Source organism: Salmo salar, chromosome ssa03 (assembly GCF_905237065.1).
Source record: "Salmo salar chromosome ssa03, Ssal_v3.1, whole genome shotgun sequence".
Lineage (NCBI taxonomy): Eukaryota > Metazoa > Chordata > Actinopteri > Salmoniformes > Salmonidae > Salmo > Salmo salar.
Window position 1 is genome coordinate 17674934 of NC_059444.1, and position 20956 is coordinate 17695889.

The 20956-nt window shown below is 41.1% G+C and overlaps 1 protein-coding gene across 9 annotated transcripts; it reads right to left on the reverse strand.

Moving 5' to 3' along the window:
• Nucleotides 1-456: 456 nt before the first annotated feature.
• Nucleotides 457-16639, reverse strand: tm56b (Transmembrane protein 56-B). Of its 9 annotated transcripts, none has more exons than XM_045714304.1 (8): nt 16431-16639; nt 15597-15675; nt 5273-5439; nt 4934-4972; nt 4771-4829; nt 4573-4667; nt 2591-2664; nt 457-1640 (listed from the first exon to the last, which is right to left on the reverse strand). In XM_045714304.1, the coding sequence occupies exons 3-8, from the start codon at nt 5425-5427 to the stop codon at nt 1325-1327; spliced, it is 738 nt and encodes a 245-aa protein (XP_045570260.1). In that variant the 5' UTR covers nt 5428-5439; nt 15597-15675; nt 16431-16639; the 3' UTR covers nt 457-1324.
• Nucleotides 16640-20956: the final 4317 nt, after the last annotated feature.

Sequence of the window (20956 nt, forward strand, 5' to 3'; positions counted from 1 at the left end):
TGTTGTCATGTCTGCTGACAACTGTCTGAAGATAATCAAAGCAAGTACGAAAATTAAGTTAATAAATCACTCACTTCAACTATCTCAAAGAGTACATTATTAAAATATATTTTTTTATGAAATATTAAAACTAACAAAGGTGTAAATGTCACAATAAATAGCTTGCATATTCTCACCCAGAGATCCAACAGGGAAACCTGAAAGGCATAATGCAAGATTCTTGCATTTAAGGCCATGTTCTGCTTACCCAGTCAGATGAACTTGTGGATACCATTTTTATGTCTCTGCACACAATATGATGGAAATAGCGGTAGTTTAGCTAGCCAACGTTAAGCGATAGCACAAGGACTTGAAGTCTAAAGGTACAGTAGCATTGCTATTCTAACTTCATACTGCATGCAGACATACAAGTTCATCAGACTCTGGGTAACCAGAAAAAGGGATTAAATGCCAGAATCTTGCAGTATCCCTTTAATTACATTTTTCACATTACATTATGAAGCTTGACTTCTGAAGTTTGATCTGTAATTTGTAAACTGTGTGGAGATGCTTGTGTGAAGTTATAGTGTGGGTGTGTCGGTTAGACATAAGTGCACTTTTATTGCTGTTATCATGAATCACACTCAGTAAGGTCACTTCTAAAGATAAAATTACAATACATTCTGGCATTTGTTTGCTGTGGTTTGTCTAAATCTACTCTGATACTTTATGTGCATGACTAATATTTCCTAGGCCTACTGCATGAGCAGGCTCCTGAGCATAGACTTCAGTAGTCTGACAATATACTTCTTTTACATCCTAATGCTGGTGAAAACACAGATTTCAAGTAAGGATTTTATTTTCGTACAATATCTCATGATATTTGTACAAGAGCCATCTATATGGCTTCATAAACATTACAGAACTATGTGAGTTCCTTTAACATTCTCTTCCATGTCAGTTCATGTAATTGTGGCAATACACACAAGACACCTTTGGGTGGACATATACAATTTACAAACAAAGGGTCCAACAGACAAGAGCTGTGCTTTAGAATATTGTCTGTTTGTTTCCATCCACTTCCTCCATCTGTAAGGACCAAGAGGAGACGCAATCCAATGGCCTTTACCATGTCCCCTTCCATCATTTTGGAGGACTGTAGAGCTTGTTTAATTGGCATTGTTCTGGACAAATAAGTATAGTGGTACACAATTTACCTAGGGCTGGTGATCCTCGGGAGTCTCAGGACATTTCCAGTCCATGAACCATTTGATCCAAAAATGTCCATGAACCATTTGAACCAGACATACAATAAAATAACTCTACCATAGCCTTTTGCAACCTCTCAGTGCACTTTCCCATTCTGTAGCTTTTCCACTTTTACCTTTCCGGGACAGCGCAGAACGCTAATGCAGCCGCGGGCCATTTTATGCATCCACATGACGTTCATAATGTCTAGACAGAAACTGGGGCCCATCCAGGCACAACGGCCCCCAAAAGTCACCCGGTAGAAAGCTTCTGTCCCGTACACGTCGTACATCCGGCTGTAATACATCGGCATGACCGCTATCCTCACCAGGAAGAAGGATAGCGTCATGGCAATTCCGTTGACCATATTTGGTAATGATTTCTTTGGGTAACCAAGCACTTCAAAGAACCAGCTGAAAGATAGATACAGTTAGTATAGTTACAGAGTGAGGTAGAAGTTGTTGGACTCAATTGTAATGGAGTCATGGATATCAACTGGCATTGTTCCAGAAAAGTGACTCTTAAAACATATCTACAGTATACCCAGCACTTAAAGGTTTTAAGTACAATTCCTTAGCGAACTGCCCCTCCCTACCTTCAAGCCTATGCCCAAACCCTACACACCCTAACCCGAGCACTCCGTTCTGCCACCTGTGGCCTCTTGGCTCTCCCAACCCTATGGGAGGACCGCTCCCGCTCAGCCCAGTCAAAGCTCTTCTCTGTCCTGGCACCCCAATGGTGGAACAAGCTTCCCCCCTGACGCTAGGACAGCAGAGTCCCTGCCCATCTTCTGAAAAAGTCTGAAATCCTACCTGTTAAACTAACACTCACACTTGACTCTTTTTCTACTAATCACTGACTTTGCAGATAGCTACTTTGAGGAAAAATATACTTACTTTGACTGTGATATGTGGTTGTCCCACCCAGCTATATTAAGATGAATGCACTAACTGTAATTCACTCTGGATAAGAGTGTCTGCTAAATGATTAAAATAAAATATAAATGTTTAACATTGAATCTGTATTTTGTCTTTGTTGGATTAAATCAGGATAATAGTATACAATTGGAAATGTATGTGACTGAAAATGTATTATTAAGTATGAAACATGTGTCTCTAATGATGTATGTCAGACACTGTACGAGCTTTCAGCTGGGTGTAACTGGTCTGACTCACTATAAGTAGTTAAACATTAACGGTCAATAGTGTTTCTGAAACGGTTGAATGCACTACTACCAATGACAAAAGCCATTTGGCAAATGCTGTAAGGACAAATAAATGGGTATTTTATGAGGTTCTCTCTACTTCCCAGTAAACATTCTGTTTGTGTGTGCGTGAGTCTATTTGGCACGGAGGTTACCTACCGCTGGTTCACACAAGGAGTGGAAAGCTCTGCGACCAGACGGAAGTTAGCAAAATAAGGCAACATTCCTATGCTCTAAAAGAGAGAGACAGAACAAAGTGCAAAGAAAATAATGCCAAGAGAAGTACTTTCAATAATATGTGAATTCATGATACATCATGATCGTAAACCTACCGTACGATCCAAAAACAATAAAACATCTAGGTGTACTTACTGGGGTTATGACACGGTTAATAAACTTGGGTCACATAGAAATGTTCAAAATGTGTTCAAAAATTGGTGGTGACAATCCAGCAGTGCATGCTCGTACCTCTATGTACTGGTAAATCCATACTGTTACTAGGCAACATGTGCTCTATGTACCACAACAGAATTCACTACAGACAAGATAGGAAGGGACCCCTTCTATCGCCATTTGACACAGGCCTGTTCTTTGTTTAGGACATTTTTTGCATGTTCTGTATTGTTAGCAGGATAGAGACACAAGACTGGGTTCATTGATCACACATGTAAGTGGAGGAAAGACATGGACATAAAATACCTAAACAAAAGAAATGTGCAACTAGTGAAAACTGGCACCATTAAAAGCCCCCTATCCCAACATTGAAGAAGATAAAAAAAACATTCTTGAGAAATTAAAAAAGATATGGACTAACTATGTGGAGGCTGTTATTAAGTTAATATCTAATTATAAATTTCAAAACAATTACTCTACAATCCATTCTAACATTACCCAAAAAAGGGACTGGAAATTATCCAGTACATTTTACTAAGAAAAGTCAGTGGTGATTTAAAAAAAATGAAATGAGAGGAAGACCCTGTCTTTGTATTGATGTATAGGGTCTAGGGTATAGGCTCAAAAGGTCAAAACAACCAAAAGGCAGCATGTACCAATCACCATCACAGATTGAGAGAAGTAAGAGAATACATTATGCACAGAAACTCTACAGTCTGGTTTCCTGGACACAGATTAATCCTAATCTGGGACAAAACATTTTTTATATTCAATGGATATTCTCCATTGAGCATGTTTTCTAGTCCGGGACTGGTCTGAATCTGTGGCTTTGAAACGGGCACAACAACTCATCATCCTATTCCATGCAAAAAATGGTCCCTATCCTCATCATTGTCATCATTAATCTTAGCAGCTACTGAACCTGATGGCCCAGAATAGATTCACAGGACAGGACCAAGAGTGAACATCTACATCACATGGTTGTCTAGCTTTTAGTGGTGTGTCAACTGCAAGCCGTATCTCAAAACTGTTTTACAACTGTAACTACTTTCGAACAATATATGCGCTTGCTTACACTGTACCTTCCCGAAGAGGGGAGGGTAACACTTTAGTGTACAGCAGGGGTCAGCAACAGCAGGGGTCGGCAACAGCAGGGGTTGGAAACAGGCCTAAACCTGGCGGGGGGTGATTTTTGCTCAAAAAGACTGTAAAATCACCAGGAATTCAGTTAGAAATGTGTTATTTTAGGAAATCTGTTCAAGTATTCCCACAATAAAAAAGAGATGTGTAATCGTGTCTCAATGTAATCAAGGTATGAAATTATTGTTATTTTTAAATACAATCTCTTTTTGGGCTTAGTTGTGGTCAATTTGCAATGTACACATTTTGGCGACCATTCGCTCCGACAGAAATCGTCCCGCGGCTGAATCTACTTGCCTACCACTTGGTTTACAGTGTTCTATTACTGTCTAATAACCCTAGTAAGTACAGCAAAACAACTGAGTAATAACACTTATAGCAGTGTATTTATAGGTCAATAACAACACTGTAAATCAAAGTGTTCCAAATATAGGTCTACACATATTAGGGATACTGAATGTAAAGTGGAACCAAACTATTTCATCCCTGACAAGCACTTTGTTATCCATTCTAACCAATCCCATTAAACTACATGGCTGTTCACCCTTGGCCCTTGTCCCTTCCCCATCTTGCCTGCACATTCTGCTCTGGGTCAGTAGAGAACTCACCAGTACATAGTAGTAAGCATACAGTGCTGCCAGGTGGTGGATTACAAAAAACTTGTCCCCTATCGCCCGCCAATAGTAACATATGAGCAGCATATCTGCAAGACAGACAAGGGAGATAGCTCACTGTATGGGTCAACATAATCCATGGAAATATGCAAAGCAATACAAGGGTTAAACATGTTTGAAGTGGAAACCCACCTGATAGGAGGTAGCCACAGGTTATGGACACATTTATTTTCACCAGTGACGGATCTCCCCTATTGGTAAGAAAGCACAAAGCACATGTTTAAAATATAGATAAATGTTCCAAATATAAGATTATATCAAGAATTGCACACTTTGCAGTCAGGTAGATTCTTACCAGACTGGGTCTTCATTGACGGCATCATCAAATAGTAATATGTAGAGACAAAAAAGGCCCACTATCAAGGCGTGAAATGTAGACACAGTTCTAGAAAAATATCACAAAAAAACAGACACACATACTCATAAAAGCATACTAACTTAAACTTGACATTTCGTGGCAGCTGTGGGATTCCATGCCATGGAAAAATGCTAAACAAGAATATTTGAAAGGGTCTATGCTCAGAAATGTACTTTGACTGGGAAAATGATAATCCAATATGTGTTCTGATAGGAGCTTTGAATTACATGATTGAATAACACCAAAATATGCCTTCTCAGTCTCCTGATGCTGTACCTGGAGTTCCACTCTACGGTGTGTTTAGGGCTGAGACGGCGGTACCCAGGGCAGAACCGAGCAGAGATACAGGGACTGACAAAATGGAACAGACACTGGAACGTCGCAAAGCTGGTGGCAGTGATGGACAGGACCAGTGGAGAGAAGCTCGCCATTACCACTCGTTACTGAGAGAGAAAAACACAGTTCATAGTAGAGAACCAAATAGGAATGTGAGATATACACCCGTACAGTAGAGTAAGTCAGACTTTTGCCTACATCATGCACTGAATCATGTCAATAGGAGTTTGACTGATATTCTGCTCCTGTAGGCCTGTTAGCAGTGAGCAAAAAGGGAGAAATCCTGACTTGAAATCTACAATACCAGTGTATGATTGACACCGTTTTAAAGCTATAAAGTAGTTAACCTCTAGAGCCCGCAGCAACAGACCGTAAACTGAACTTTATATTTGACTTGATTTTTGGCATGCTTAGAACAGAGCTGCATGTTAAAGCATTTATGGTGTCTTTTTTACTGTACTGTACAGTACAGATATGCTATCACCAACTGTAGATACTGTATACCCAAATATGTCAACACCTGCTTCTGTATTATCTTATCTCAGGCCAGGACCCATGTATTTACCACCGGCTGCCTTGCAACAGTTGGGAATATTTGTTGATTTAGTTGCATTATCATGTTGAGGTTATGGGTCAGCCCATATACCAATCTACTAATGCCCCCCCCTTTACAAATAGACCAGTCACACTAATTTATGTGGTCACCAGATCCTACCTTTGTTGTAGTGGACCCCCTGCTGTACACTGCAGTTATACTGCAATGACTGTGTCCAAAATACCACAGTTGACTGCAGTTACTGCACGTTTTCTGCCGTTTCAAAACTAAAATATTTTTTGTAAGGGCCACACTCACATTCTGTTCACGTGACATTACTTAAAACTGGAGCGACCATATTTCATGCAAGGATTTATTTTGCAAGGATTTATTTTGCAAGGCATTTTGGAGGGAAGCGAAACTGTATGGTAAAATGCATTCTCCACTGTTACTTGAAATGTTGCAGTATTTCTAGTTCTTCTTCATAGAACAACTCATACATTCTGCTACCAAAAATAAACCGACCCCTGCCCAACTAACAATAACATGTCCGTTTCGAAATACAGTGTTGTTTCTTCGAAATTGTGAAGCATTCCTCCTAGTGCCCTTGAGAAAACGGTTGAATAAAACGAACGTCACCTTCAGGAAACAAGTGTGGACCAACCATTCATATGCTACTTCTGTAAAGTATACTCAACTCTTAGGATCACGTTTGCGTCGCCACTAGCTACCACAGTCATAAAGTCATAAATCTGGCTAAACCTCGCCTATTTCTACAATGTCTCTTCTTCAAATCTGATTTAAACCTAACCCTAACCACACTGTTAACCTTATGCCTAACCCTAACCTTAAATTAAGACCAAAAAGCATTTTTAAAAAAATGGTTTATACATTTTTACGATATAAACCATTTTGACTTTGTGGCAGTGGTAACTAATGACAACCCTCGTCTGGCTCTGTGTCAAAATCGCTGACGGTTTGTAACTAAATACAGTTGCAGAAGTTGATCCCCATACATGTCCCCACAGCCCAAACCTCAACCTGGTGGGGACCTCCATGCTTTCATCAAGTGTCTGATCAGGTAGTTGTTGACCACAAGTGACCCTGTCTGAAATAGCCAATAACTGTGAGAAACTATAGCATATTGTGGAATACCCTACATTGTTGCCAGACAGGAAATCTGAACAGCTGATCTGCTTTAAGATAAAGTAGACACAACCTACTTTTTCTAACTAAAACATGAATAACTACTGTACAATAAAACAAGATCTCTACAGAAACATTGACTACAGTATACTGTATTAGTAGGTTATGATGGTAGATACTGTATTGGCAGCATAAGAGCGTAACACCATTATAGTGTGATAGGTCAATAGACAGGCAGACAATTATGATACAAGGCAAGCAAATTGTACATTACTGACAGAAGCATACTATACTTACACTCAATTCACCGCACTCGTTTCTAAGAAATTATATATTCCACCGCGTACAGATACAAAATGTTGTAGTAATTGGCGACTCTGACGCCTGCTCAGTCGATATAGCACTCCATTGCACAGGCAATGACGCCCTATACTAACCTTCACGTCATCGTGCGATACGAAGCGCGATAACGACAAGTGCATTTCAAGGGGAGCAGCATATCCCGAGATATAAATATCCCCCAGTGATGTCGAAACCTACCCTGTGTACAAGAGGCGTTGGTCGTTTTAAGGACATATATTACAGGCTATGCTACACATTGGCTGAGAAACTGAATTGGAAAAACACGGGTAAAACTGGTTGGCCGACATATTTACCCAAAATGACTCCACATCGAAACGCAGATTGTCTACAAGCCTATTCATTACAACGATTATGTTGCAAAACGTTTCTTAAACGCAAGCAAACGGAACGAAACGTGGAGGAACCTACCGGAATTTGGGAAAAAGCGTAAAACTGGTTGCACGACATATTTAGGCAAAATTACTATCATGACATCCGCATATCTACATGCAGGAGGAAATGTAAACAACACTGGTTTGCTTACAATAGTGAAGCTGTTAACTTACCTTGTTTTCACATAGCCAATGATGCGAACGGAATGGATTTTAAATTGCCTAATCATAAAGCTGCCTTTCCATATTTTGCTAAAATACAAGCTATATTTGTAATGACTATTCATTTGTGGCTTTGTTTCCCCAAAATGCCAGTTTTGAAATCAGCTATGGGGGATTAATTCATCTGATGTTTGATAATTGTAACCTGATGTTTTTTATAGTCTCTCCTTGTCTTTTAATGTCATATCTCTCTCCTCCTTCCATTCACCCCTCTCTCTCCATCTGTGTGTCCGGTGTGTGTACGTCCGTGCGTGTGTGTATAGATGGTATGATATGACGAAACAAGATTTCTGTAGCTGGGTCGCATTCAGCAGGACGCAACGTTTTGGAACGTTGAGATAGAAATAGGCTATGTAGAATAAACATGCCTCTCTGACATGTAGAATATTAAACACTTTGGCTCTTTTTGTGGAATTTCTATCTGCAATGTTTGGCAACTGAACAAGGGCCAGGATTTATTGTGCTTTCAAGGCAACTCGGAAACTCGGGACCTCCAAGTTAAACATTTGCGTAGAGCTTCCTATTTGTTGACTCTGATACTTTCCAAGTGGGAAACTCTGGGCTCATCTTTGTGGCGCGTTCAGGTCATGTCGGGAACTCAGACCTTTCCGACTTGCTTACGCGTTGTAGAAAATGGTACCCGAGTTCCCCACTTGGGAAGTGTCAGAATCAACCAATAGCAAGCTCTATGCCAATATCGTTCATTTAAACTCAGAGGTCCCGAGTTTACGGCATCTACAACTGAATTACCTCCCAAATAAATCAATTGTGTCAGTCCTTGCTTTTGAGTTGCAGTTCCGAGTTGTCTTGAACGTGGCATAGAGCAGGGAGGAGTGTCATACTACTACAGTATGGCGGTGTTCGAGAGCATCAAAGCCGTAATGTATCATGGGTGATCTACAAATAATAATGAGTAGTTATATGTGATGCAAGGTTATTTGAAGATCAGTCAGTCAGCAGTCGCCTGCACTGTCGCCTGCTATGTCGAACAAGCCTACTGTCATTCACCCATAGCGTGTCATTGAACCAGCCATATAAGGAGACAGTGCCGTGTGAACTCTAGTGCCCCCATTATGACCAACATCCATTCTGTTGCTCTCCTGTACAGCTGTTTATAATCACCACTAGATGGTAGGACTCCCTTTCTGTGTCACATCATGTATGATTAATAGGCTACTTTCTGCATTATTTCCTTGACCAATGAGGTACTCTCGGTTAACACAGAAGTAAAGTATTGGTCAGATGCTCTATTAAGTTCTGGGCCCATATTGCTGCGTTTAGACAGGCAGCCGAAACCAGATATTTTTTTCACTAATTGTTCTTTTGACCAATTAGATCAGATCATATCAGCTCAGAGCTGATGTAAAACGATCTGATGTGATTGGTCAAAAGACCACTTACTGGATTAAAAAAAAAATCAGAATTGGGCTGCCTGTCTAAACGCAGCCTTTCTGCTAAGAGAAGTGATCGGAACCGATATTATAATGATGGTTTTCACCACAGATGGTTTGTTTACGTTTCTACTGTTGTGGCTAGATGGAATAGGCATACAGCGCCATCTAGTGGTCGCGTCGGGGACACCAGTTGTTGACAACCCTAACACTCTTCCTTTTAAAAAATATATATATTTAACCTTTATTTAACCAGGTAGGCCAGTTGAGAACATGTTCTCATTTACAACTGCGACCTGGCCAAGATAAAGCAAAGCAGAGCGACAAAAACAAAAACAGAGTTACACATAAACAAACGTACAGTCAATAACACAATAGAAAAAAATCTATGTACAGTGTGTGCAAATGTAGAAGAGTATGGAGGTAAGGCAATAAATAGGCCACAGAGGTGAAATAATTACAATTTAGTATTAACACTGGAGTGATAGATGTGCAGATGATGATGTGCAAGTAGAGATACTGGGGTGCAAAGGCGCAAGAAGATACATAACAATATGGGGATGAGGTAGTTGGGTGTGCTATTTACAGATTGGCTGTATACAGGTGCAGTGATTGGTAAGCTGCTCTGACAGCTGATGGTTAAAGTTAGAGAGGGAGATATAAGTCTCCAGTTTCAGTGATTTTTACAATTCGTTCTAGTCATTGGCAGCAGAGAACTGAAACGAAAGGCAGCCAAAGGAAGTGTTGGCTTTCGGGATGACCAGTGAAATATACCTGCTGGAGCGCGTGCTACGGGTGGGTGTTGCTATGGTGACCAGTGAGCTGAGATAAGACGGGGCTTTACCTAGCAAAGACTTATAGATGACCTGGAGCCAGTGGGTTTGGCGACGAATATGAAGCGAGGGCCAGCCAACGAGAGCATACAGGTCGCAGTGGTGGGTGTTATATGGGGCTTTGGTGACAAAACAGATGGCACTGTGATAGACTGCATCCAGTTTGCTAAGTAGAGTGTCGGAGGCTATTTTGTAAATGACATCGCTGAAGTCAAGGATCGGTAGGATAGTCAGTTTTACTAGGGTAAGTTTGGCGGCATGAGTGAAGGAGGCTTTGTTAGGAAATAGAAAGCCGATTCTAGATTTGATTTTGGATTGGAGATGTTTGATATGAGTCTGGAAGGAGAGTTTACAGTCTAGCCAGACACCTAGGTATTTGTAGTTGTCCACATATTCTAGGTCAGAACCATCCAGAGTAGTGATGCTAGTCAGGCGGGCAGCGAACGGTTGAAAAGCATGCATTTGGTTTTACTAGCGTTTCAGAGCATTTGGAGGCCATGGAAGGAGTGTTGTATGGCATTGAAGCTCGTTTGGAGGTTAGTTAACACAGTGTCCAAAGAAGGGCCAGATGTATACAGAATGTCGAAAAGTGCCAGATAGGATGGTGCGTTAACCTGATTCAAATAATCAAAACTTGAGGATGAGTTGATCATTTGATTCATCTGTTTAGTGCTAGGGCAAAAAAAACTAAACATGCACCCCTTGGGGTCCCCAGGACCGAGTTTGGGAAACGCTGAGCTAGTGTGTATTAACTAGTGTCTGCTAGCTAGATAATGTGTACTAGCTAGCTAACATGTACTAGCAAGCTATTTAGCTAGTGTGTACTAGCAACAGTGGTTAACATAATGCCCTGGACCAGAGCTAGTGCGCCGACTGGTATGTGTGTAACACACTGACGCCCTGGAACAAAGCTACTGACTCATGTGATACACGAGACCAACAAATGTCGACTTTCGAGTTCACATACCATTTGAGATTCAAAAATACCATCTGAAACGCAGCGCATGCTCTTTGAGGCTCGCAGACCACATAGCGTCAGCGCGCATTATCTGCTGGGCCTGTAACAGAAAGGTCACTGGCAGAGCCAGCCCTAACCTCAGTGGAGCCCTAAGCAAAATTCTGCTAAGGGGCCCTCCTACCTGACCCATGAGACATGTAAATCATTTACCATTGCCACACAGTCACACCTGACACCCCAGTGCTCCCACTACAATCCTCCCTCCTTTAAAACAGTGTCGGTCTAAGAATAGGTAGACCTATACAGAACAGAATGAGGTTTAACCAAACAATATTTATTGAATAGAATATTTTATATAGAATCTTAAGATAACTGAATATTAACATTAACATAAATAAGAAATTGTAGAAAATAATGAAATATAACACCGAGCTTTGGCTCTGCTGCCTGGTAATTAGTCCAGTCCTCACAATATTATACAATTAGCTTTGTCTATACAATGTAAACACTTTTACATTTTAATCATTTTAGCAGACGCTCTTATCCAGAGCGACTTACAGTAGTGAATGTATACATTTCATACATTTTTTTCTCCGTACTGGTCCCCCGTGGGAATCGAACCCACAACCCTGGCGTTGCAAACACCATGCTCTACCAACTGAGCCACACGGGTAAACATAAGCCTATAGGCTATGGCTGCAGCTATATGTCTCAAAATAGTCAAATAACAGCTGTGTGATTAACTTCGGTTCCCTCTACAGCCTGGGCATTTTCAGCATCAGCATGGGCACCAGTCTATCTGGACTGTCTGGAAGAAATTGAGAACGTATGTCACATAGTTAGTTAAGCAGTCATTTACACAAATGTACTTCTGCCTTACAATTTTAAACGTTACTAAGTGTGTAAACATTTGAATGTTTGAATTAAAATCTTACCATCAAAATATTCCTCTTCTGCACTTTCTTGAGGCAAAATCATCAATGATGTCATCATAGCACACGTGTTTCCCCACGTCATGATTTACACAAATGTACTTCTGCCTTACAATTTTAAACGTTACTAAGTGTGTGAATGTTTGAATTAAAATCTTACCATCAAAATATTCATCTTCTGCACTTTCTTGAGGCAAAATCATCAATGATGTCATCATAGGACATGCGTTTCCCCACGTCATGATTTATGCTCATGATGGCCAGACCACTCAAAACGTTCCTGTGACATGGAAGACCTCAGGTAGCTTTTGATGAGCTTTCATTTTGAAAAGCTCCTCTCTGCCGATGCTACTGTTACTGGTAGGGTGACTGCAATTCTTAGGGCTATCCAAAGGTTAGGATAGAGTTCCTCCGGGTTTTTCTCACAGAGAAAGGAAAGAAGCTCAAAGGCAGTCATCTTATCTGATGGCAGATCAGGTCAATTCTGAATCTCGTGTGTCTGAGAGGCAGTGCTGAAGTTCAGCAGCACTCCATATTTGGTTTTCACCTGGTTGAGTGTTTCAAATTTCTCATACATGGATGTAACAGCAGAGTCGACTACAATGTTGAAGTAGTTCACTTCAAGGTTTTTCAGTGCATCAGTCACTGGTTCATCAGGAGCCTCATAGCTGAAATGCCTCTTGCTGTTCCTCAATCTCTTCTCTTTCAGAAAAGCCTCCACATTCACTTCTTCACAAATGCTTTTGGTTGTTGTCTGGGCCTAGGAGAATCCAGTTTCCCGGTATGTAGTGAGGGAGGCCTTTGCATTTGAGATGAAATTCACTATGATATCAAACTGCATTGAGGCGGATTGGAGGAGCTTGTTCACCTTGTTTGTCATTGTCAGTATCTCACACCATACGACACAGCAAATCAAGAAATGGTAGGACCCAACTTCCTCTGCAAGTGCTTGTGCCTCCACTTTGGCCACAGGATCAATGATCGTCTGTCTGGCTTCCAGTAATGCTTCCCGAACCTCAGAAACCTGATACCTGATTGCATGAACACTTTGGAGCCTACTCTCCCAGTGTCACTCCATGACTTCATGGTTATGTTCACGTGTTTTTTCAAAACACTCCATCTTTGTGTGCCAGCTGAAAAGAAGGTGAAGAGCTTTTGCACATGCCCAAGAAACCCAACTGCATCTTTTGAAGATTTGGCAGCATCGGCAATGACAAGATTTAGAGTATGTGCTCAACATGGGACGAACACAGCTCTGGGATTTTTTTGAGCTGTCTGGCTTTACTCCTTGGTGCTTGCCCTTCATGTTGGCCCCATTATTATAAGCTTGCCCTCTGCAATCTTCAAATGGAATCTTCAGCTCGTTCAGCTTATCTAAGATGAAAGTGGACAGATTCAAGCCTGTTGTAACCTCAACATTCACAAAGCAGAGGAAGGGCTTCTTGATCTCTGACTTTGCCTTTAAAGCCACGCTTCTCAGAATAATGGGTACTCATGTCAGGTGTACAGTCCAAGATAATGGAGAAGTACTTTGAGTCTCTTCCTTGAGTCACTATTGCTCACAATCTGTATCACCTCATTCTGTGTGCGCTTCCCAATGTAATGAGCATGTGTCTCTCCATCTTTAATTTTGCTGAGATGATTTTCCGTAACGGGGTCAAATTTAGCCAGTAATTCAACCTCTTTTAGGAAGTTTCCCATTACCTGGTTGGAAGAGTTTATCTGATGAACCCCTTAATGCTAGGTTTCTTTCAGCCAGAGACTGGGTGATACTTATTAAACGTGTAAGGAGATCCCGCCATCTCTTTCTTTCAGCCTCCAAAATTGAAATTTGTATCTGGTCAAGAGTCTGTCCCCGACTTAGGCGCAGCTCAAGTTCTCTCCACTTAATCATATTGTTTGTGTGTTCAGGACTACCCTCATGGTGTTTCAGAATGGCGTTGATATTTGACCAGTCATTCACGCCTTCCTTTATTATTTTGTAGTCTTTTGTAGAAAAGAGCGTACAGCAAAAACAATACACAGCGTTGTTTTTGATTGAATATGAAAGCCAGCTCCTGGTAATCTTTTCCCCATTTGACAGCTGTCTCTGTACCGTACATTCCGGACTATAAGCCGCAACTTTTTCCCAGGCTTTGAACCTCGCGGCTTAAACAATGACGCGGCTAATATATGGATTTTTCCCGCTTTCAATTTTTTTTTCTCCAAAGAAACACATTCTGTGACGTTCTCAGTTTTTTGGCGGCATGAAGCTTTCATTAGACCAATGAAATTGCCGAACGGGTTAAGGTCAAACAACTTTTTTGTTTACTGTTTAGATTAAATCGAGCGCTCTCAAACTTCCCATCATTCTGATTACGATAGTAATTTTGTCACCCTCATCATGGCAAAGACACGGAGAAATGCATATGATGCAGCTTTCAAGTTGAAGGCGATTGATCTGGCTGTTGGAAAAGGAAATAAAGCTGCTGCACGGGAGCTTGGTCTTAATGAGTTGATGATAAGACGTTGGAAACAGCAGCGTGAGGAATTGACTCAGTGCAAAAAGACAACTAAACTTACTGCTAATTTTTTATTACAAGCCGTGTTTCGTTAAAGCCTGTGTAAAGTTAATTTGTTTCAATGTACCGGTAGGCACCTGCGGCTTATAGACATGTGCGGCTTATTTATGTTCAAAATAAAAAAAACATTTTAATTCAGTGGGTGCGGCTTATATTCAGGTGCGCTTAATAGTCCGGAAATTACGGTAATAAGCCTGAATGGAAACCTTTTCTAGACTTGTCTTTAGGGTAAGAAAAACCCAGTCCTGGTTTGAATGGACCACTGCGCACTAACTCAGTCCTCATAAAGTCTGTTAAGCCTGGGGGCCAATCTGCTGGGTCATTTGATGGAGCAGCAACTGTTCTATTAGGCTCTGAGCTGCTTCTATCTGATGCTGGCTGAACACCTCTATTTGTGCTAGTACTGGCTGAGGCTGCCTGTACTTCACCTGGGTCTGTGTTAGTACTTGCTGAAGACGGCTGTACTGGGTCTGTGTTAGTACTTGCTGAAGATGGCTGTACTGGGTCTGTGTTAGTACTGGCTGAAGCTGCCTGTACTGGGTCTGTGTTAGTACTGGCTGAAGCTGCCTGTACTGGGTCTGTGTTAGTAGTTGCTGAAGCTGCCTGTACTGGGTCTGTGTTAGTACTTGCTGAAGATGGCTGTATTGGGTCTGTGTTAGTACTGGCTGAAGCTGCCAGTACTGGGTCTGTGTTAGTACTTGCTGAAGCTGCCTGTACTGGGTCTGTGTTAGTACTTGCTGAAGACGGCTGTACTGGGTCTGTGTTAGTACTGGCTGAGGTTGGATGTGGATCAACTGAGTCTGTGCTTGTACTGACTTATGATCCAGCATCTCCTCTACTGACAAATGTAAGTATAGCACCTGTAAATTATAGATAACAACACTATTGTAGCGACCCGCACAGACAGCTGTGGGTTATGTGTTAGGCTATTAGTGGGTTGTGTCGTACTTACCAGTGTTCGCGGGGTCATGCCAATCAACCTGCTATCTGCCAATCACGGGAATGCCTGGAATTTTCTGATACCGGGTAGCCTGGTGGTTGGTGGAGTGGCGTGGAGGGGGGTTGGGCAGGGGGATGGAGCATTGGAAGTTAAGACCAGGTTTAGCCATTGTTCTCTCTCTTACGTCTGGGCTTCACAAGAGAAGGTCACGGTTGGTTTGTAGGGTACCTTTCATTTTTTGGCGTGGGCTACGGCCAAACAGTAGCCTGTGTTAAGTTGGGTTAATAAACCGTCCAGCTAATCAACATTTTAAATTCAATATATAAATCAATAGTCAATGTCAATCCATTGTTTTTCGTCTTGAATTAGTCCAGAGTTGTAACTAAACCTTGACTGAGAGACTAGATAATCATTGTCTTGTTTTAAAATTATGTGCGCCTATGAGGAGTGCCATCAAGCCCATATATTGTCTTGACTGGTCCCCACAGAGGTTGCTGCTGGAAAGCGCGAGTTTCACTTCGTGCACGCGCATATCAACAAATGTTCACGCACAACGCGGTTATCTTTTCCGAGCTGCAGTTTATAAACACCGTTGCCCGTTGGCGTTTATCAAACGTAATAAATAGTTGTATTTCACTCTCACCTTTGTCAGGCACAAAGTCACAGAACACAGCCCTGGAAGTGGCTGGCAAGCAAGCAAGACACAGAGAGACCAAGAGATGCACTGCCAAGCTAGGTTAGCAAGACAGACAGACTAGAGAGAGATGTACTGCAAGCTAGGAGATCAACTTAACGTTACTGTTATATGCTCACATGACACTTGGAGAGGAGAGAACACAAGTTTACCTGATTTCTGTTCCCGCAATTCACTCTCATGGTGTTTTTTTCTCTCTCTTTTCGTGACCAGAAGGATAGTTCCGCTTCATCCTCTCATCGAAGTTGTAAACAGTGACACCCGCTTTGGCACGAGGAGGAGGCGGGGACCTTGCGTAATTTGCGGAACCCTACGCAACTTGCGTAGTGAGCGTATAGGGCCACTCGACTCTGGTCACTGGTTTGAGTCGCTGGTGAAAAATCTGTCGATGTGCCCTTGATCAAGGCACAACCGTAACTGCTCTGGATAAGAGCATCTGCTGAATGACTAAAATGTACCTGCTAAATGACTAAAATATACTCTATGATGCTCAATGTGTCAAAATGGCTTTTGAAAACATCTAGTCCTGAATCTGGGAGGATCTCTTGTTTGGTTTCTACTAAATCATAAATGACAGTAGGCCAAATGGCCACAGCTGGGGAGAATTCCGAGGAGGGATGAGGGCCTCACTGCATAGGAGAGGGAAACATGGAATTCCCAGATATGTGATGACCATACAAGGGCATTTGAAATAAATCATGAGATAAGTACTTAAAGTACCTGTACTTTAATGCTAAGAAGCCCAGACATGGTCAGTACTATCTTTGCCAGTGGGAGCTATTCTCATGATGGGAAAGATGGGAAATTGTGTTTTATTATACTGGGTAGTATTTGACAGACTATGGCTGGTTGCCAGTACTCTGCTCTCCTCATTTTGGATTTGAGTTTGAGCACTATAGGACACACACACACACACACACACACATGCAAAACATATATCTTTCTCCCCATTTTTAACACTCAGCAATAAAGATCCATGCCATGTATTTGCTGGCAGGACCTGATGTAGAGAGTGACAAAAATTACTGATGGACTTCACAGTAAATGTCTTGGCATTATAATATGGGTTTCTGCCCTGCTGAAATAAGCCCACTGACAGTTTTCATGAGAAATGTCTTCGACAGATGTTTGCAGTGGCGATTTTAGCATGTAAATCTTGGTGGGGCAACATTTTTTTTACATGCATGCCAGCAAAGCCACTACACAACACAACACAACACTAAACAATAAATTAATTGCACTATAACGGTGACAAACGGTGTCCACAAACTGTTAGGGCCTACATAAAGCTGTCCCGACAGCGGAGTCCCAACAGCAGTCCCAAAACATTACCACTGCTAGATCTGGCTATCAGCGGAGCCTTGTCTGGCAGCGAAACAGTTCATTCAGCCTCATTTACTGCCTTAAAAAAAACAAAGCTGATATGGCTCACTTGCTTAAACAAATGTGGTTTCTACTGACAATTGAAATGTACAAACTATGGCATAAGGGGATGACGAGCGGATTAAAGGCAATCCGTAATTTCGATTAAGACATTAATGACCGAGCTAGAACGGATGTAGTCAATATGACTATTTGTTCAGCACTTTTGAAATGTACAGCGACAGAATTCAGAACATGGGCCGTTCTTACAGTATTCTCCCTGTACACCAAGTCAGAACCGTAGGATACATCAAGCAGACAATGAAAGCTCTTACAATATTCGATGATGACATTTCTCTAAAACAGTCTATAGGCTACATGTGCACCACCAAATCAGAACAGTAGGTGAAATTAAGAGTGGAAAAGGGACTAAATTATTAGGGTGAGGCACATAGGCTATTAACAGCTTACTACAGAACATACACTTAGTATTACTTTCTTAGCTACAGTATACATATTTCCCTGGCATATTAAATCATTTATGCAGCAGCAAACAATACATTTTTGGACTCACCTTGTTGTGCTGTGTTCACTTGAACAGGAAGGTGGCGCGACAGTCCTTCGTGGGCAAATTTTGTCATCAAACTTTGTCATCAAAGTCTGGCATTGTCTGATTTATGGTGCTTTCAAGATCGAATCATGATGACGTCAGTGATCTTCAGGTCAGAGCTCTAGAACATGGCCCGAGTTCCCGTGATGCAATTCCGAGTTGGATGACGGTTCAAAACGTATTTTCCCAGTCGGAGCTCATTTTCTTCCGAGTTCCCAGTTGTCTTGAACCCACTGAAGTCAGATTTCCCAGTTTCCAGTTTCCAGTTGTTTTAAGCGCAGCAGAAGTCAAGCTGGATTGACAGCATGGCCAATGTTGAAAATGTATCCTTTTAAGTTTGGAAAAGAGACCCCTTAAACCCAAACTAGGGACCACACAACCACTCCACTGAATATGAGGCTTGTGATTGCTTGCCAATGCTTGCAGTTAGCCACTGATTCCTTCTAAACCACTCATTGTTGAATTTGCGATTTCCAACTTGTGTAATGTTTATGTCCAATAGCTGATGAGCACCGAAACGTTTTAACTATAATTTCTCTTCATTATTTCTCTTCATATAACAAGGATAAAAAAATAATTTTCCAGGAGATTGTCGACTTGATTCATGATGATGACTGCTAGCTTGCTAGCTAAGATTTTGAAAGTATGATGTTGATCAGTCCAATCAAAGCTACTGTAGATATAACGTGATTTGACGTCATTTTATCTGTGGCCTATGACCCTGAGCCTTCTTGGATGGGCACTTTTAGTGTAACTCTGTGGTAGCATCCAAGTGCCTTGAATTTTTTTGCTCTACCCTTAGATTTTGTGGTGACGCAGTGTCCCCATGAGTGACAGAACGCTGAGCCAATCACGGAGCAACTAGAGAACAATACCAACCCCTACGGTCCATATTTTCCACTGGCTGCCACACCACCACAGAAAGCACTGAGCTAGGCTGAAACGCCTGCATTTTGGAGCTGCCTTACTCAAGAAAGCAAAAAAGAGACCAAGTTTGTATGCGGCTTTATTAGCTGAAAGATTATTTGTATTTATTTACATTGTTTGCAACTGATATGTGACATGTATTAATGTCAAAATAACATGCAAAACAGGCAACCCCCAAAATTGTTGTATTTAAAAAAATCATATTAATAAATGACAGGTCACCACTGGATGTTTGTCATTTGGGCAAACACTTTCATTTTTTGTTAAACTGAAAGTCTTAACTGTCTCTCTTCCTTCCTAAGGAAAAACACAACGGTTAACAGTCACTGCTTCAGCATTTAGTAGTAGACTACCTGCAGTAAGTGTGCCGTTGGCAGTAGTTGTTGGTGAACAAAAAATTATGCACAGTAATAATTATGCAACAGGTTAAACAGGAAGAAGTGCTGAGTAAGATCAGTGGAGTCTTTACAGTTGTACTGCTTGTGCAAACACGCAGGATAAATGACTGGAAAAAGGCAATTGAATTTCCATTCACAGTTTGTTTTTCTCTTTTGTGGAAACTGTAACCTACCTAGGTGAATACCAATTCTCTCCCTTACTTTTTTTCTCTTCATCACCTAAGTTACAACCAAAACAATGGAATCATACGCATGATTATGTTTCATGTTTCAGCATGTTTCATATACAGAATGAAAATGTTTGACATACAGTACACTCTTAGAAAAAAAAGGTTCTGGATAGAACCAAAAAAGGGTTCTATGCTTGCTTCATACAGTATATGTCAGCGCTTAAGGTTCTATATAGTACTTAAATTGGCTCCATATAGAACTCTATATGGAACCCAAGGGTTCTATATGGAATCAATTTTGGTTCAGTGAAGAAAGGGTTTTATATATAACCTTTAGGGGTGTCATATATGAAGCAAGCAATATAACCTTTTTCGGTGTGTACCCAACACTCAATACAACATTAATAATAACAAACACTTGAATCTTTCTATGAGGCAAATGTACAGTATTAGTATGTGACTGTCATCCTGAAAAAAATTGTGTTGTATATTTCCTAAACTTTTCAAACAACTTTTCCTCAGAAATTTAACCCAGAACTATTTTGTGAGTATAAACAGACTAGTAGACTAGGCCTAGACTACCTAGGTTGTTCAGAAGAAAGGCCAAAAATGGGACCTAGCTAGCTCTCATAGTGGGAATAGCATGGGGAGTTCTTCAGGGGCTAGCTCTGTTTGTGTTTATTTCAGGATGAGCAGTTCTAGCAGCAAGTTTCTATTGTGGACAGTCTTCCTGTTTATGGAGGTTTGGTGTCCCTTGACAGCACTGCTCAATAGACAGGAAACACATGGAAAGAGGGAGGGATGGAGGAAAGGATTTGTTTGCATTCTGACAGCAAATGTAGAGATAGTATACACAGAGACTTAGGTATCCTTTACTATTTTTAGAGCTGATCTCAGTGTAAATGGAAACTGAACTTATTCTCATTTCCCAATGCATTGTGGAAGGATGCAGTATTACTGTCACCCCCATGCTTTGCTTTAGTATTCTAATCCATGTTTTTGAGGAAAATAGGCAGATGTTTCATGACTTGTAGCCTACTATATCAAATTATATATCTTCATAAAAACGTTGGATTGTTTGTAATTTTTAATTCTATTTTTGATGACATTGTGATATATATGCAACATTATCGAAAGTTATAAGTATAATATAGCCTAATCAGGGGAAACTTGACAAAACAAATTCTGAATCTGTTATTGTGAATAACATT